The sequence below is a fragment of the Trypanosoma melophagium genome (assembly GCF_022059095.1).
Source record: "Trypanosoma melophagium isolate St. Kilda chromosome Unknown ctg5segment0, whole genome shotgun sequence".
Taxonomy (NCBI): Eukaryota; Euglenozoa; class Kinetoplastea; order Trypanosomatida; family Trypanosomatidae; genus Trypanosoma; species Trypanosoma melophagium.
Window position 1 is genome coordinate 183,611 of NW_027125187.1, and position 16,553 is coordinate 200,163.

Genomic DNA, 16,553 nt, shown 5'->3' on the forward strand with positions numbered 1-16,553 from the left:
ATTGTTATTCTGTTTTGGTATTAACTTGGATTTGTTTTGTATTTTATTGTATTTTCGATTTGGTGCAAACAAGTTTAATAAAAGACATATAAAGCATAACTTATAAAGCAAGGATCCAACATAATCTATTTTCCTCGCCTTCTTTCTTCATTTTCTGGAGAAGGATTATTTCAAGGAAAGACAAAAGAAAAAAAAAGAATCGTTATTAGGAATATTAAATAATTTACTTCTCCTACCAAAATGTTCTACACTCTGATTCTCTTGGCTTTGTTAGAGTGGAAGTTTGGAGTATTGCGTGGACTGTTTATTATTATTAAACACACAGTAGAGCGCTACACAGCTCCAAAGATTGTAGTACCACTACCGCAAGTAAAGTTCGATTTTAAACCAGCAAATGAAACACTTACACCACGTTCAGGACCTGCAGGGACAATTCAGTGTTATGACAAGGGGACAAATGCGCCTCTTGGTCTCGTGAATATTACAACTCCTGAAGAAGTTCGGGCAGTTGTTGTTCGAGCACGAGAAGCCCAGAAAATCTGGGCCAAAACATCTTTTTCAGTGAGGCGAAAATTACTTTTCAGTCTTATGGACTATATATTACAACATCAATCATTTATTTGTGAAACTGCATGTGTAGAGTGTGGCAAAACAATGATGGATGGTTCTTTGGGAGAAATGCTTACAACATTGGAAAAACTTCGCTGGACAGCTTCTCAAGGAGAAGATGTTTTGGCAGAAGAAGTACGTGATGTAGGTCTTATGACAATTCATAAACGAGCTGCTGTAAATTACGTCCCTTTTGGTGTAATTGGTGCCATTGTATCATGGAATTATCCATTTCATAATATTTATGGTCCAATGATATCAGCTCTTTTTGCAGGTAATGCCTTTGTAGGTAAAGTATCTGAGTATTCTTCTTTTTATGCCTCTTACTATCAATCAATAGTTCGAGAGGGATTAAAACAGCTAGGACATTCTCCAGATCTTGTTACATTTGTTACTGGTTTTGCAGAAACTGGAGAAGCTCTCGTGAGTTCAGTAGACAAGTTAACTTTTATTGGATCTCCTGGAGTTGGTAAAATTATTATGCGTAATGCGGCTACAACTCTTACTCCAGTTGTACTAGAACTTGGTGGTAAAGATGCTGCAGTGGTATGTGATGATGCAGATTTGGAGCAAGTAGCACATATTGTTATGCGTGGAACCTATCAAAATTGTGGACAAAATTGTGTTGGTTTGGAACGCGTTCTAATTCAAGAATCCATTCATGATCGTCTTGTAGAAAAGTTGCAAAGTTTGGTACATCCTTTGACGCAAGGTCCGGCATCTCAAGGTTTATATGATATGGGAGCTATGACAATGGGAGAGGCATCGGTTCAAAAGATTCAAAGTATTATTGATGAATCTATTAGTGCTGGTGCTACTCTTCTTTGTGGTGGAAGAGGACAGCAAAACTTTTTCCCTCCTACAATTCTTACTAATGTAACTCCAAGTATGCCAATTGCTAAGGAAGAAGTATTTGGACCTGTGCTTGTTGTGATGAAATTTAAAAATGATGAAGAGGCTGTGCATATGGTAAATGCCTGTGAATATGGTCTTGGATCCAGTGTTTTCTCTGGGGATATTTCACGAGCCAGACGAATTGCAGATCAACTAAAGACAGGTATGACAAATATAAATGACTTTGGTATTAACTATCTTTGTCAATCTTTACCATTTGGTGGTGTAAAGATAAGTGGGTTTGATAGATTTGCTGGAAGAGAAGGTTTGCGTGGGAATTGTGTCGCACGTGCCTCAACGAGGGACCGTATTCCCGGTGTTAAGACAACTATACCACCTGTTCTGCGGTATCCAATTACAGAAGCAGCATTCTCTTTTATGGAATGCTTGTCAGTTGTTATCTACGGACGGATGGTACCCGCAATTACAAGTGTAATAAAACTTATCTCTATTCTTTCAGCATTCTCAGCGTCTGAAGCGAAAGAAAGTAAAAATAAAAAAGCAAAATGAATTTTTTTGAATTCATTGGAGTAGTTATGGGATTCATAATAAATCAAAGAAAAAAAATAATCTACTAGAGATGCGTAGTAGCAGAATGAGGACGAGTAGTAGTAATGGTAGTAGTACTAATATTAGTAGTAAATTTTTCTTTTTTTTTATTTATTATGTTCTTGAAAGCTTGCGAAAAGAATGATCGAGTCTTACGTTATCAGATAGCATAAAATATTGAATGGCTTTATGATAGATAAAAATTTATTTCTTTCTTCTTTTATGGAAAGTAGGGTATAGATTATTCTCCACAAAATGACTGGAAAGGGTGGTGGATAGGGAATGAGGAATAAAGGAAGGAAGGGGGAAATTGTCACTATGAGCAAGATCAGAAGAATTTATTCCAATTTATCATATATCACTTGTTGTAGTGCTTTTATTGTTTATTTATTTTTTTTCCTTTTTTTGTATTTATTATTATTCTATTATTATTTGAAGTATCTTTTGCTAGTTTATGTTCCTTTTTCTTTTTCTTTTTTTCTTTATAAATGTTTGGTATGACTTGAGGTCTTTTGTTAGTGCGGTACGCTGAGATGGTCATTTGTCCTGGTCTCTGTGGGGACCTTGCTGTGACACCGTTTCGTGTTTTCCTTGGCTCCCTCCCCGCCCTGGCGGTGGAGGAGCGTTTCCTGCGGCAGCTGCAGCCGGTGCACGCGTGGTATGGCGGGCGGCGGCGGGTGAAGGAGCAGGCGAGCGAGTTCCTTGAGATTGACTTGGCCGCCTGCGACCTCGAGCTGCTTCTCCGCTACTCGCACGTCTACTACGTCCGGCGGGAGCTGCACGCGGCGGCGGTGGAGCGGCAGTTCGGGCTGCTGGACGGCGGGCGGCCGGCGGTCGTGGCCCCCCCGGCGCTTCTCGAGTGCCTCCGAGCGGGCAACACCGCCGCCGCCCCCCGCCACCGCCACGAGGCCGAGTGGCTGCGGGCCGTCAAGAAGGCCGCAGGGGGGCCCGGACGCCGCGAATTGGACCCCGCCGCCCCTCTTGAGCCATACGATTACGCCTGCATGATGCGGCTCGCAGAGGAGGACACCGCAGGAGGGCCAGAGGCGGAAATGCAAGCACGCGCATTCCTCCCACGGGACCGCGTTGAGGCAAAGGCAAAAGATCTCACCCAAAGGTTAATGGCAACAGACGCTAAAAATGCCCTAGACAAAAAGGAAATCAAACTATTTAATCGTATTTGCCCACCAGATTATGTTAGAGTAGGATCTGTCGAGAAGATGCGCCCTTGTGATGTCACAGCTTACTTTCGATTTTATGGGGAACGTATAAATAAGGTTAACACAGAAAATTACTTTAAACGGGCACTTTGGGGTCATGTTTACCGTAAATTTGCTACACATCCTTTATTTTTGAAGGATCTTTCTATTTATTGGGCGAGGTATACTGGATTAGATCCTAACTCTCACGAAACTACCATGCCTCAAGAAATGGCAGTAGCTGTTTGTAAACAACAAAATCTTTTTCCTGCTACTAAGTTTCGTTCACAATATTTATATACTTCTCCTGAATTGGCGCATCAATCGTGGCGAAGTGAAGTAGTAATACCACTTTTGCGTTTATTTCCATTGATGGGTGCACGAGCTGCAGAAGATTTGGCAGCCTCTATTCTTGTGGATTCTTTTTGGGCAAAATTGTCATTAGCTGAGGATGATAATCTTCTTAAAGATACACTTATTCGAACTATGCGAAATTTTGTGGATGAGGTTGGAAACATGTATGAGGTTAATACAGACGCCGTACTTAAACGAGTAGAGGAAGGATTCAAGGTAGCCGTACCTAACTTAACCGTAGAGGAGCTACAAGCAGAAAATGCGGAAGTTGATGATAAGAAAAAGTTAGTAGAGGATGTAGCAGCCTAGCGATAGAAGTGGTTGATAGCTGGCTGAGATACATTTTTCTTGTTGTTGCTCTTGTTATTATTATAATTATTGCTCATTTGGTTGTTTGTTGGCGCTGTTGTTTTAGTATTTTTGGTTTCACACATTACGAGGGGAAACCGAAACGGAATGAAAAAGAAAGGTTTGGAACCTAAAGGTTATTCTAATGAATAACTAATCATAACCTACCTTTGAGTGTGACGAAAACAAAAAAAAAGAGGGAGGGAGTGTGAGAGGAGTAAAAAAAAAAAAACAAAAAAACGAGTAGCAACAAAAGAAAAGAAATGATGTTAATAAAACTTGTATTGTTTTTGTGGTTTTGGGTATGTGTTTTTATTTTTTTAATTTTTCTTTCTTTTTTTTTATTTTTATTTTTTACCTTTTGGTGAGGGTATATGGGAAAAGGAGGACTTGCGCGGCTGCTAGCCACGGAAGTTTTGGGAGGTGACATCAATGCCTGTTGTGGTGTACTACGCCGAATACTCAGTGAGACAGTAGATGAAGGTGTTATTAATCATTTACAGCACGCTGGACAAGGCCTTGTAAGTGATGTTATTACATTAGGTAAAAATTGTTTGGCAGATAATGCATCTCTTGTGCGTCCCACGTCTGTAGCAGTTCTATGTCATGCCTCCCAGAGACTTGGCGATTGGCAGAGTGCGCTTCATTTCTCTGAATCACTAAGGACTCCTCCGTCTCCTGCATTTGTTTCATCCCTACTATCACCTGGAAACTGTAATTCCATCCTTCACTATTGTACAAAAAATAATTGGACTTTGGACGTGCCACATGCCACACAAGTACTTGCGGGTAAATATGGAAGTTGGCTGTCCGCTTTAACTGTAGCAGAAACAATGGAACGCCATTATCAGATGGGAGAATGGTATTCTTTGGGAGTGTTAATTCCTCATCTATCTGCTAGTGGTGCATGGGAAAGAGCAATAGAATTGTTTGTAGCTGGAATAGCGCGAGGATCCTTAGTAGATCCAATGTTTGTAGGATCTCTTGTGCAACGAACAGCGCAGTTGAAACAGTGGCAAACATCTCTTTATATGCTTGGAGTAATCGCCAAAACAAAGGAAGAGGCAAATTTTTGTCCTTCTGATTTGAATTTTTTTAAGGATATTATGGCAGTCTCACACGATTGGAAGGCATCTCTTTCTGTATTTAATATTGCAGTTGGTATAGGGGTTAAGCCCGATAAATCTATGGTAAGTCTTCTGTTAGGGCAATGTGAAGAAGCTAATGCTTGGTTAATGACAACTAAAGTATATGACACAGCCCTTGCAGAAGGTTTTGTTTCTAGCATAGATGGTGATTCATATCAAAAACTTATTCGATCTTTTCATGCGGTTAAACAATGGGAAAAAGCATTGGCAGCACTTTCATGGATGGCGAAAGCAGATGAAGCATCTGCTACAACTGGAATGGGTGAACTTCTAGAGTTGTGTGAACAGTCGGGTCAATGGGAGGCGGCTGTTCGTATTGGTAGTATCCTTCTTGAAACCCATACATACTTACCTGTACGTACAATTCTTTCATTTCTATTTGCCTGCGCTAAAGGCGGTCGATGGGATATTGCCATGCAGACTCTGCAAGAATCATTTGCAGATGCTAATCAAAGACCGCATCCTCTCTCTGTTTGCGCAACACTGCAAGCCTGTGTGGCTGCCAATCGATGGAAGGAAACAGTCATGTTACTGCAGCGGGCACGCGGGGAGGAGCCACGAGTGGTACTCCCACCGCTGGCACACCGTCTGGCAGTGAAGGCCTGCGTCGGGGCGGGGCGGTGGAGAGAGGCCGTGGGACTCCTGGACGAAATGACGGCCTCTGGACTTCCAAAGGATAATCACAGTCAACGGCTTGGTTTGTGGGCCGCCGCACTCTCTGGAGACTGGCATCTCTCGCTGGAGCATTTGCGACACCTTCCAGTGACTCAACGAACACCGCAAGACCGCCTCGTGGTGCGCAGTGCTACTCGGAATGTTAGTGTAACAGCAAGGGCCATCGCACTGAAGTATCTTCAACAACAATCTACTTAAAATCCGGAAGGATAAAGGTGGTTAAAGAAAAAAAAAAAGAGAAGGAGGAGAGAAGAGAGGAGAGAACCGTAGTTATGGAATTGTTGCCTTCTAGAGTGGAAGAACTTCAATATTCGGATTCTCTTTCTTTCTTTCTATTTCTCTCTCTTTCTTTCTTTTTTTTTTTTCTCTTATTTATTTCCTTTTTGCATTTGATCTCTTTGAGGTGCATATTACCGCTGTTTACATAATGCGAATCGTATTGTTTTATTTCTGGTTGTTGTTCACGCCTTGTATACATACGTACATATATACATAATAAAATATTATCTTTAGATATTGCACCGAAGTTTGGGGAAATCCTATTATATTCTGATTGACTTTTTTTTTGTTTCGTTATTTATTTCTTGTCGCTTTTCCCTAGTTCCATTTATTGTTATAGGTAAACACAGCAAATTTGTAGAGCACTGTAAAACAAGAAAAAACAAACAAACATAAACAAAAGGATATTGGAAATAAGTATTGTGATGTCTTCAGGAAATACGAGCCGTAAATCAGCACCTGTCAAAGAGGCTCTGAGGAACAACAATAAACACGTTACTGATGGTGGGGAAATGTGTGGTGAAGTTCCAAAGTATAAAAGTGCATGCGATATGCTCTCAACCGTTGGTGTAAGCGGGGTATTGGGTGCCGCTGTTGGGGTCGCATCGCGTCGGCTTACATCGGACGCATTATATGGAGCCGGACTCGCAATTATTGCACTACAAAGTTTAAGCTATATGGGATATATTCAAATTAACTGGAAAAGAGTTGAACAAGATATTACGAATATGGTGGATCAGAACGGTGATGGTAAAATTGATAATAAGGATTTGAATGTATTACTGAAACGTTTCCTTCGATTCGCCGGAAGTGGTCTAAGTGATATTGGTGCATTCACAGGGGGATTCTTTTTTGGTGCCAAATATCTTGCATGAGGAATACATATGTTTTTTTTTTTTGTTGCTTTAATGCATTTCATTGATAGAGCAATACAATACTGGGTATTTATGTCCTCTTTTGAGACTGATTTCTCAAATTTTTTTTTCGATTCCTTCTTGAGCTTCGCTTCATTTAATGTTTTTTTTTTTCTTCTTTCGGCTGTTATTATCTCTTATATGCATGTTCTTCACTCTTGATGTGCTTTCATTTGAGCGAGATAGATATGAGTTTTACGGTATTTTGTGCTGAACTTGCGTAAGGAGTTTTAAGAGGCAAAAGAAAATGAAAGAGTAGGTGGATTTTCTTTATTGTGCCTCTTTGTTTTTTTAATTTCTTTAGTTATTTGGGTGAAGGCAGGAGAATGAAAAAAAGGAAAAAAAATATCTTTTTTTTCTAAATATAGCTACTCAGTCAAGGTGTTATCACTCAAACGTGGTTACCGGATTACCGTCATTTTTCATTGTTTTCCCAACCGTTAATATGCATCTCACGTGAAGAGAGTGATGGCCACTGGTAATACTATCATTGCTCTATCTAGGTTTCGTTGTTTTTTTAGTTCCATTTTTACTGTTGTTTTGTTTTCTTTCTCTGGTTTTGCTCGAATTATTATTTATTTATTTTCCTTTCTCTTTCCCTTTCTCTCTCTCTTTTTCCTTTTCTCCCCTTAGAATTCCTCATTTTCTGTTATTGAACAGCGTGTTTGCTAATTTTTTATTGTTGTTTCTTTGAGTTATTGCTATTCATGTTTAGTGCATTCACATCACTGGTGCAGACCGCAACAGAGCACGCGAAAAAACTCACCGATGAAGGATTAGAGTTCGTGAAGCAGACAGGAATGTTGGATCTTGAGGAGGGATATAATGATGAGGAAAAGGAAGTTTTGCATGATAAAGAAGTTTCGGAAATAAAGGAAACTTCATCTGAGTTATTAAATACCGAAGAAACTCAACGGGAAGAAAAACAAAATAAATATGGTGTTACCAATAAACTTCTTACTGTACCACCCCCAGAGTGGGAATCTCCAGTAGAAGAATGGAAAATGGTAACAGAAGCTGCTTTAATGGAGGAAAATACTTGTATTGTTCCTCCTAATAGCATAACTGAAAATGAAGAAATCGCATCGCAGCTATGCAAATGCTTAAAGGTAGATTCAATTACTGATCTTCCAATTCCAGCAGATGTGGATGCTTGTAAACCATCAAAGGAGGTGGTGGATTGGTTATTATCTTCTCCAGTGAAACTGGAGTTTCGTTCATCATTGGTTCCTCGTCTTGTTGAAGATGAAGATTATTGGGTAAATGTCTCATGGCGTTTTCACCTCTATCAAATGTGTCGTAATACAGATCAGTTACTAGATCTCGTGGAAATTGCATCAACAGAACCTAATCCAGTTGATACAACAGGTACTCAGCGTAAGAAAAACATTGGTGTTTCAAACAATACAGAGTATTGGAAACAATTGCGAGATAAGGTACAATCTAAAAGAGCTCTGACGCATTGGATACAAGAACAGATTAATAATGTAAATCATGAAATAGAGCTCGCTTCTGGAAACCTTCAATTACTTACAAAAATTATTAAAAAACGAGAAGTTACGGATCTTGGAAATTCCGTTTGTGAGAGTTGCAAATACCACAAGACAAAGTTAAGCCGTTTAATGGGTGATTTAGAGTCAGAACAAGAAAAACTTAATGACAGTGTTCTTTCTACTAAGCAGGGTTCTCTCTTTACACAACTTGTAGAAACGAATGAAATGTTACGTGTAAAGATTGAAGCTTACACAGCTCTTTGTAGCGGACATCCTTCAGAAGGGTGGGAAAATCTCTCTTCAGAGGAAAAGGTAGAAGAACCAACTAAAACTGTCGTGGAAGAGGAGAAAGAGACTGATGTAGTCTTTGAAGCTGCATTGCCATGGGAAGAAGAAGACTTAAAAGATGAGAATTCATCTTAAAATAAATATCTTTATTATTATTATTATTATTATTATTATTATTGTTTAACCAAAAGAAAATTTTTTTTTAATGAGATTTTGAGTGCGGGATAAAATATATATATATATATATATATACGAAGGGTGGAAAATAGGGAAAATGATTTTCTGAAAGATAAAGTTTGGTCTATGTTTGTGAGTCTTAGTTCTATATTTTAGTCTTGCTATACAATGTGGTTGTATTACGTGAATTCATTTTTTGTCACTCTTTCTATCTATACTCAATATGGATTTAGTTATTCATTTACTATTATTTTTTTTTTTTGCAGTCAAACAAATTTTATTTTTCCCTTTTTCTTTTTTATTTGGAACATCCTTTAATAGTGTATCAATTCCCTTCATCTGTAAGGTGTTGAATAAGAAAAGGGAGGGGGTGTTATTTCACTGGAGGTGCAACCCCCCCAAAAAAAAGAAAGAAAGAGAGAGAGATTGGGTGAATGACGGTGATATTTCCACTTCTACGGGCTTTGGGGAAGGCGCCGCATCTCATTGAAGTAAGACCCGATGCTGCAGTGGCGGCACGTTCTCTTTTGTTTGGATCATCCAATAAAGTTCCCTTTTTGCAGGGAAGTGCAGACCACACGGAGAGTTTTTACTGCAGTTACTCTGTCGGTGAGGGGTTTTCTATTCCGATGTCATTTATAGGCTCATGTTCAGAACTTGGGGAAGAGACTGTATTAGTTCATATTCCTGGTCTTCCTGGGGCTTTTCCCGTTTCAATGGAGGAATTACGCTCTCACAAGGATTTTTTTCATCCTGATTACGAAAACGTCAGCGTTACTTCAGAGGAATCTGCAAATCTTACTCTTTTTTGCGCTACAGAGGCGGTTAAAAAAGGCATGGGTGAACAAAAGGTATTGGATCACTTGCTTTATATAGCACGAAGAAGATTCGTGTCGCTACGGGGATCGGAGACACTATTAAAAGTGGGTAATCGTATTAATGAAGAAGCTCTTCAACTCTCATTTCCATATCATTGTGGTTCTAGTCATGCTTCCAAACGGTATTTAGATATCACTCCAGAAGTATGTACACTATTTGGTAATCACATAAAACATGGAATAAAAATGCTTTGTCGTTATGGTATTGCAGTGATGGTGGGTGTTGCGTCAGATGAGACATTTGATTGTCCTGTACCTTTTTGGAATCCTTCTGGTGCTCCTGCTGCTTGTTTGGCACCTATGTTTAATGGATGCCGAACTATTCCTGTAGGTGAAGTGAAATTAGAATACAACGGTCCAACGACAAATTCACTTCTTCTGAATGCTGAGGATCCAGCACGTTATCTAAATCCTACACTTGATGGAAAGTATGATGTAACCACATGGTTAAATGAAGGATTGTTTGGAGTTAAAGTAGGACAAACAGTTAATGGTAGTTGCGTTGTTCATGGTGTTTGTTATAATGAAAAACATTCTGAATTTGAACTACATATTCGAGATATGTCAACTGGTGAAATAAGACAATCTGCTAGGTGCTGTTAAATTCGAAATTGCAGTACATTGCGTTTTCGACCTTTTTTTTTCTTTAATTCATATGTTTCCGTCCTATAAAGACGTAGGTATGACTTTACCTTTGCTGGAATCATTAACCAATCAGTTTCCTCTCTTTCTCTTTTCCTCTCCACGTACCTTGTTATTGTAACTTATTATTATTATTATTATTATTATTATTATTATTATTATTATTATTATTATTATTATTATTATTATTATTATTATTATTATCTGTATGCCGATTCTCCTTTTTTGCTCTTTTTTTTTCTAAATTTCTTCCGTATTTTGGCACTTTTTTTTCGTTTTTTTGTTTTTTAAATATATCTGTTTATTGTATTAGTAAAAGAAAGAAAAAAACACGATGGAAACATCTCCACTTTCCATAGATGGGTGGAGATCGAGGAGTCATTCTAGCTCCTCAACCCCTGTAAAACCGGGTGGTACCGGTTTTACACATATCAAGCGAGCCTTCTACGCTGATTTGGTAGATTCACGCGTTGTAGATCTAAACATGGGAATAGTCTCACGAAGATCTGTTTCACAAAGTCAGAGTTATGAGACTTCATCACCAAAAGTTCAAGTTCCATCCAGCGATGACCTCAGTGAGAAGGATGATGTTAAATACGTACTAGAGAATGCCGTGCTACCACCACCGAGGGAGGAGGAGAAAATGGAGGAAGAGGACTTGACAGTGCTGCCACGCACAGAATCACCGAGGCGAATGTTGCGTTTCTATAGTGGAGTTGCTGCCAGTGCTCTTGGCGGTGCTGTTGTTGCTGGTTTGGTGAGACAGAGTTTGGGATCACTTATCCGTGTTGTGGGGAGTGGACTGTTAGTGACGCAGTTGTTAAGTGTTCTCGGTTACGCCGATGTTCGGTGGAGAAAATTATTATTTGATGTATGTGTACTGGGAAGGCGGACACCAGAAATTCGTGTTGTCCATTCAGTGTTTGAAAGAGTAAAAGAGTCTGCTGTTTTAAAGATGGCATTTTTAGGTGGGGTTCTTGGTGGATTATTTCTTCCTTAGTCCCTTCTTATTGTTGTTTATATATATTTGTCTGTGTGTGTGTTTCTATTCTTTTGTATTCGTATTGTTGCTTTTCTTTTCAATAAAAAAACCAGTTGAGCTTTTTGTTTTACTGTAGTTATCTTTCTTCTCAATTGCAGTAGTATTATTTCAAAGAATGCCACAGATATATATATATATATATATATATATATATATATATTTAATTCTTCTTTCCAAGAAGAAACGGTCTGGGGTGAAGGATCATTACATGTAATATTTCTACTTTTTTTTGCTTTGTCTTTTCTCCTTTCTCTTATTGAGCCAATCTTACAAAAGGGAAGTGTAATATATTACACATATGTAGTTGTATTATCCTTTGCAGACACCGACACAAATGCAATTATTATTATTATTATTATTATTATTATTATTATTATTATTATTATTATTATTATTATTATTATTATTATTCGTACAGGTATTTTTTTATCGTTATTCACACTACCTGTTTGCGTTAATTGGATCTTTGTGCTATATAAATAATGGTGTTTGTGTTTTACCGCAGTTTGGGCGACGGCCGGCGTGTGGGCGTTGCGGATTCCCTCGGCGGTTCTGTCGTTCGAGTCCGCGACGGGGCCACAGAAATAACAGTGGCCGCCGACGATATTTACATTCTACACAGCACACATGATAACAATAAACAACAATTAAAAGAAGAAGAATAGGAGGAAGAAGAAAAAGCTTTGTTTTGTATGGAACAGTATCCATTGCAGTTCCTACGACTGTGTGATGCGGCGCGAATGTCACCGTCGCCACTCGTCGGACTTCCACCGATTGTTGAATTGTTGCGCCACCGCAGCGCCACGTGCATTGGTGATAATTTCACACTTATGCTCAGTGGCAATAACGATACCGGCAGTACCACAGAGATGAACAAGAAGAAATAATAATAATAATAATAATAATAATAATAATAATAATAATAATAATAATATCAATAATATTAACCATTATGGGTTGGATGTACATGCGCCTGGTGTGGATACGGCACTGAAGGCAGTTCTTGCGTAGAAGGGATCACGTCAGCGACAAGTGGTGGTTACTTGTGGTCGGGCGCAGCCAAACTTAAACAATGATTTAGTTTTATCATGCTGTTCTCGTCTTAATGCCACACCACAAATGAAAATGATTAAGGCTGGTAGTGAATGTTATTTCCGCCTTTACATGTACGGTAGGACAACAACAAAAGTCCTACCTTCAAGTTCATCTCTCTGCAGATGGAAGAGAAAGGGAAGAAACACTAAAAAGAGTTCAAATAGATTGTGATCATCTCTTTACTTCGGGTATTGGGAATTCTAATAAAATGAATTTTAGGGTATTTTCCTATATATTGTATGGGTTCAGTGGTGAGGGAAAGGAACGTTTCTTTATAAATCGTAATCAGAATGACTTTCTCTCTCAATCAAGTATTCAAGATGTCAATCTTATTGCACGTCTACGAGAAGAATATATTGATTTTACAAATGCTATGGAAGTTCTTGTTATTTCATTCGCTTCTCAATTGGAACTTTGCACTCGTATGACAGCGATTGTGCACCTTACTGAGATTGAATTTTATGAAGATGGGTTTTCTTCAAATCTTCCGGCTCTTAAGAATGTTGCACGTCTCATTCAATTTTGATGAATGTTTACATATATTTACTTCTCGGGAAATTTGTACCGCCGCTGCTCGATTATTATACCTCACCACTTTTACTATGTTCTTAAAAAATGTAAACAGTGCGCTTAATTTTTACTCAGGGGAAAAACCTACTCCATCTTCTATTGCAATTCTTGCTATTCCACCTCTCCCTCCGGTATCATCAAACGATTTGGAAAATATTGTTCTTGCTGCCATTTATGAAGACATACAACAAGCCTTCCTTCGATCAAGTGATCGGGAAGTCATACAATGGCAACGAACGGGTCTTTGTACACCACCACAACTCCAACCAGTAATTGACTCTCTTGATAATTACAGTTTATTGAAAGTATTATATGGACTTGGCGGTGTTCTCTCTGTAGCGCAATCAGTGCGAAACCCGGAAACGATAAAAGTGGCACTAACAGGATGCGCTAAACACGCACGCGTAAAGTTTCATCCCAGTACTCTGCTTCTCAGTATTGAACACTCTTTTGTTTTTCGACAGTATCAATTTCCTTCCAGTATGGAACATCTTGTAAAACTTAAAACAGTATATCTTACAGATTATGAAAATATTCGTACATTTTTCGTTGAGAACGCAGATGTAGATACGCAGGATGCTTTACATCTTCTTGTACAAGCTGATAATGGTACTACAGAGCAGATTATTGCACAAGAAATGTTACATTTAAAACCTCTTCTTGAAGTCTTACAAGATGAAAATAATGTCTTTTGGTGGATAGGAGGTATCGATACTGGTGCACATTTCCGAGGTGATGATGTGGAAATACAGTTAAAAGCACTTCCAGTTTTATTGGCTGTGGAACTACGTCGTTTTTTACCTAATCGATATATTACGTGTAATTCCAATTTTATTGTTTCTAAGTTTAATTTGCTTTTACCACCAGAGAAGTTAACCAATACATCTGTACATGAAGTGGCTGAAAATATTTTAGATTATTCTAATTTAAAATATTATCTGAAACGTGAAGGAGATTTTTTACTGGATGGTGCCTCACTTTTGGATTTGTATGTAAAAGTAGAAGAACGACTTGAACAATACGCATTAATTATCCAAGCTTTTGCTCGAATGCAACTTTGTTCATACATGTTGAGAAGACGTGTATTAGCGCGGTCCGAGGCTGGACACAACCCTGAAAGACAACGTAAGAGAGTTATTGATGAATATCACTTTCGCTCTCAAAATAGTGGTCTACACCACACACAGTTGAGAGAACTAATGGAAGAAGAAAATGCCACTCGTTCTCTTATTAAAGAGGAGTGTTGGGGTGAGAGAGGGGAGATACAACAATGTTTTCAAGAGAATGTAAAGAATAATTTGAAGATCGAAATATGCGAATGTCCCTTCAAATTCATACATCTGAAGACCTGCGTATGGCTGAGAATTACATTCAACAGCGACTCGACAAGCACCGTTCGCATCTCGACAGTATTATTGAAAAACAACTCCACAGCAGTAGAAGTAAATCACATGCGCAACATGTTTCAAGAGTACATGAAAATCTTCTTCGTGGGCGAGAGATGAGTGAAGAACGCCGGGCCAGACTGCAGGCATTATTAGCCCGCAAACGTTCAAATAGTGAAGACACGCGGGGAAAATCTACGGCACTTCTTCAACGTCAATATCGCAATAAAGCAACGCGTGAACATATTATGCAGACACGTGAAGATCATAATGAGATGCTTGCAATGCAGGTGATGTTGAATGATATGGAGGCAAAAATGATGTGACGTGTGAAGGATGAAGTTGTTTCTTTTCGTCGTCAAGAGAATGAACTTCTTTTGCAAAGACTCCAGGAGGAGCGAAGGGAAAAAGAAGCACTTTTGATTAACACCTCGAAAGCGAATGAATGTCGAGCTGTGCAGCGTGAAATAAAAGCACAATGTAAAAAAGAAAAGGAAGAACGTCAAAATCGACTGGAAGCTCAACGACAGCTTGATATACAAAAACGAGAACAATGGGCTATAGAACGTATGCAAACAGCAAAGAAACAAAAACAACAGAAATTAATGGGAACACTACTGCGGGCAGAGTCGAGTCTAACACACCCGCGACTAATATGAACACCGCTCGGATCGGGCATCATTAAGCTCGAGTTCTCGTGATCGACAACTTGGTGATTCAATTGTGCTTACGAATGGGAAAGAGGCATATTCGCCTCTCTTGTCAGACACATCGTTGCGAGGATTGTTTGAGTACCATGCCACCAAGCCACGTGCAAAGTCACCGTATCTATATGCTACACCTAAACAGTAGATATTAGAAGAAAGAAAAGTACCAAGGTCTATTTTTTTTTTCTTCTTAATTTTTTTTTCTTTTTGTTTTGGTTGTTCTCTTTGTTTTTTTTTTTTTTAGATTATCGTACTGTTAAAGTGTGTCTGTGTCTCTCTGTATTCTTTTTTGTTTATGTTTGTGTGTATGTGTATCATAATTACTGTATCGATGATTTTTTTTTGATTGGTGTATTTTGATCTTGTTTTTTTTATTCGGTTTTTACTTTCCTTTCTCGTTATTTTTCATTTTTTTTTTATGTACTGATACAACATTTCCTAACTACTTACCTGCGGTAATTGTTTCCTTTCCCTTTTTTGTTGATCGCTTTTCTCTTCAGTCTCCCTTATTGGGTTGAATTTTCTGCCACACCCGTATTGTGTGGAATAAAGTGGGTTTTGTTATTCTCTCTGTTGCTCCTTTAAATTCTCTCTCTGTCTTGTTTTTTTTTTCTTTCATTCAAAAATAATAAACGCAGGAAAGATACATTTACGCAAGTGAAACTATATATATAAATAAATATTTTCATATTTAGCCATATATATATAGAGAGAGAAAGAGAAAAATAAAGAAATAAAGAAATTTTCAAACCGACAAAGAGATCGAGAAGAAGATTTTTTTTTTTGAAAAAGCACAAGAAAAAAAAAAAACAAATATCAAATAAGGCAATCGTGAGTTTTCAAGCCAAGAAAGAAAAGGAAAAAAAATGCCAAACTTGTGTGTGTCTGCTACATTCAACCCACCCGTTATTTCTATTCTCGGTGCGGCGCTGCGGGAGGAGACGGTGAAGCGCATGGAACAGCGCATCCCGAGTGTTATGTCCACCTCGGCGAGTCCGTCGCGCGAGCCAAGCAAGTTTGTGTTTTACACAAATCCCGATCACTGGCGCATGGAGGTAAGTCAACACTTCTGCGATGATCTGCACAAGTCAGCGGTGTTTCTCGTGATCATTGAGTGCCTGGAGTCGGAGGGGTGGAATCTGCGCGCAACCAACAACATTCGTGACCCTGAGTCCAACAGGGACACCACCAAGCTATTCTTTGCGCGAAAACCGTAAATGGGAAGAGATTGCGTATCTTGTAATCAAAGATGTATCTATGCTTGTTTGTATGTTTTTCAGCTCTTGTTTTTCTGTGTTATTATTATT

The 16,553-nt window shown here is 38.7% G+C and overlaps 10 protein-coding genes across 11 annotated transcripts; all 10 read left to right on the plus strand.

The window, feature by feature from the left end:
* Positions 1 to 240: 240 nt before the first annotated feature.
* On the plus strand, positions 241 to 2,013 carry LSM04_007644 (Aldehyde dehydrogenase domain; the record flags this gene model as incomplete). Its single annotated transcript, XM_067329448.1, has 1 exon — positions 241 to 2,013. The coding sequence occupies one exon, from the start codon at positions 241 to 243 to the stop codon at positions 2,011 to 2,013; it is 1,773 nt and encodes a 590-aa protein (XP_067187517.1).
* Positions 2,014 to 2,585: 572 nt separating this feature from the next.
* Positions 2,586 to 3,914, plus strand: LSM04_009477 (uncharacterized protein; the record flags this gene model as incomplete). Its single annotated transcript, XM_067329449.1, has 1 exon — positions 2,586 to 3,914. One exon carries the CDS (start codon positions 2,586 to 2,588, stop codon positions 3,912 to 3,914), a length of 1,329 nt encoding a protein of 442 aa, XP_067187598.1.
* A 413-nt stretch (positions 3,915 to 4,327) lies between these two features.
* LSM04_009086 (Pentatricopeptide repeat) lies at positions 4,328 to 5,974 on the plus strand (the record flags this gene model as incomplete). Its single annotated transcript, XM_067329450.1, has 1 exon — positions 4,328 to 5,974. The coding sequence occupies one exon, from the start codon at positions 4,328 to 4,330 to the stop codon at positions 5,972 to 5,974; it is 1,647 nt and encodes a 548-aa protein (XP_067187571.1).
* A 506-nt stretch (positions 5,975 to 6,480) lies between these two features.
* Positions 6,481 to 6,930, plus strand: LSM04_009669 (FUN14; the record flags this gene model as incomplete). Its single annotated transcript, XM_067329451.1, has 1 exon — positions 6,481 to 6,930. The coding sequence occupies one exon, from the start codon at positions 6,481 to 6,483 to the stop codon at positions 6,928 to 6,930; it is 450 nt and encodes a 149-aa protein (XP_067187607.1).
* A 746-nt stretch (positions 6,931 to 7,676) lies between these two features.
* On the plus strand, positions 7,677 to 8,885 carry LSM04_002442 (uncharacterized protein; the record flags this gene model as incomplete). Its single annotated transcript, XM_067329452.1, has 1 exon — positions 7,677 to 8,885. The coding sequence occupies one exon, from the start codon at positions 7,677 to 7,679 to the stop codon at positions 8,883 to 8,885; it is 1,209 nt and encodes a 402-aa protein (XP_067187265.1).
* A 476-nt stretch (positions 8,886 to 9,361) lies between these two features.
* LSM04_005141 (uncharacterized protein) lies at positions 9,362 to 10,408 on the plus strand (the record flags this gene model as incomplete). Its single annotated transcript, XM_067329453.1, has 1 exon — positions 9,362 to 10,408. One exon carries the CDS (start codon positions 9,362 to 9,364, stop codon positions 10,406 to 10,408), a length of 1,047 nt encoding a protein of 348 aa, XP_067187398.1.
* A 373-nt stretch (positions 10,409 to 10,781) lies between these two features.
* On the plus strand, positions 10,782 to 11,447 carry LSM04_006244 (uncharacterized protein; the record flags this gene model as incomplete). The annotated part of the gene is made up of 1 exon (XM_067329455.1): positions 10,782 to 11,447. One exon carries the CDS (start codon positions 10,782 to 10,784, stop codon positions 11,445 to 11,447), a length of 666 nt encoding a protein of 221 aa, XP_067187449.1.
* A 734-nt stretch (positions 11,448 to 12,181) lies between these two features.
* On the plus strand, positions 12,182 to 13,110 carry LSM04_007268 (uncharacterized protein; the record flags this gene model as incomplete). Its single annotated transcript, XM_067329456.1, has 2 exons — positions 12,182 to 12,326; positions 12,632 to 13,110. The coding sequence occupies 2 exons, from the start codon at positions 12,182 to 12,184 to the stop codon at positions 13,108 to 13,110; spliced, it is 624 nt and encodes a 207-aa protein (XP_067187496.1).
* A 76-nt stretch (positions 13,111 to 13,186) lies between these two features.
* Positions 13,187 to 14,865, plus strand: LSM04_004763 (uncharacterized protein; the record flags this gene model as incomplete). 2 transcript variants are annotated; one of them, XM_067329458.1, is made up of 2 exons in its annotated part: positions 13,187 to 14,402; positions 14,501 to 14,865. In XM_067329458.1, the coding sequence occupies 2 exons, from the start codon at positions 13,187 to 13,189 to the stop codon at positions 14,863 to 14,865; spliced, it is 1,581 nt and encodes a 526-aa protein (XP_067187387.1). The 2 variants fall into 2 exon arrangements, with proteins under 2 accessions (XP_067187387.1, XP_067187386.1); XM_067329457.1 differs by lacking the exon at positions 14,501 to 14,865 and having other exon boundaries at positions 13,187 to 13,617; positions 13,677 to 13,683.
* A 1,247-nt stretch (positions 14,866 to 16,112) lies between these two features.
* LSM04_005216 (uncharacterized protein) lies at positions 16,113 to 16,463 on the plus strand (the record flags this gene model as incomplete). The annotated part of the gene is made up of 1 exon (XM_067329459.1): positions 16,113 to 16,463. One exon carries the CDS (start codon positions 16,113 to 16,115, stop codon positions 16,461 to 16,463), a length of 351 nt encoding a protein of 116 aa, XP_067187404.1.
* Positions 16,464 to 16,553: the final 90 nt, after the last annotated feature.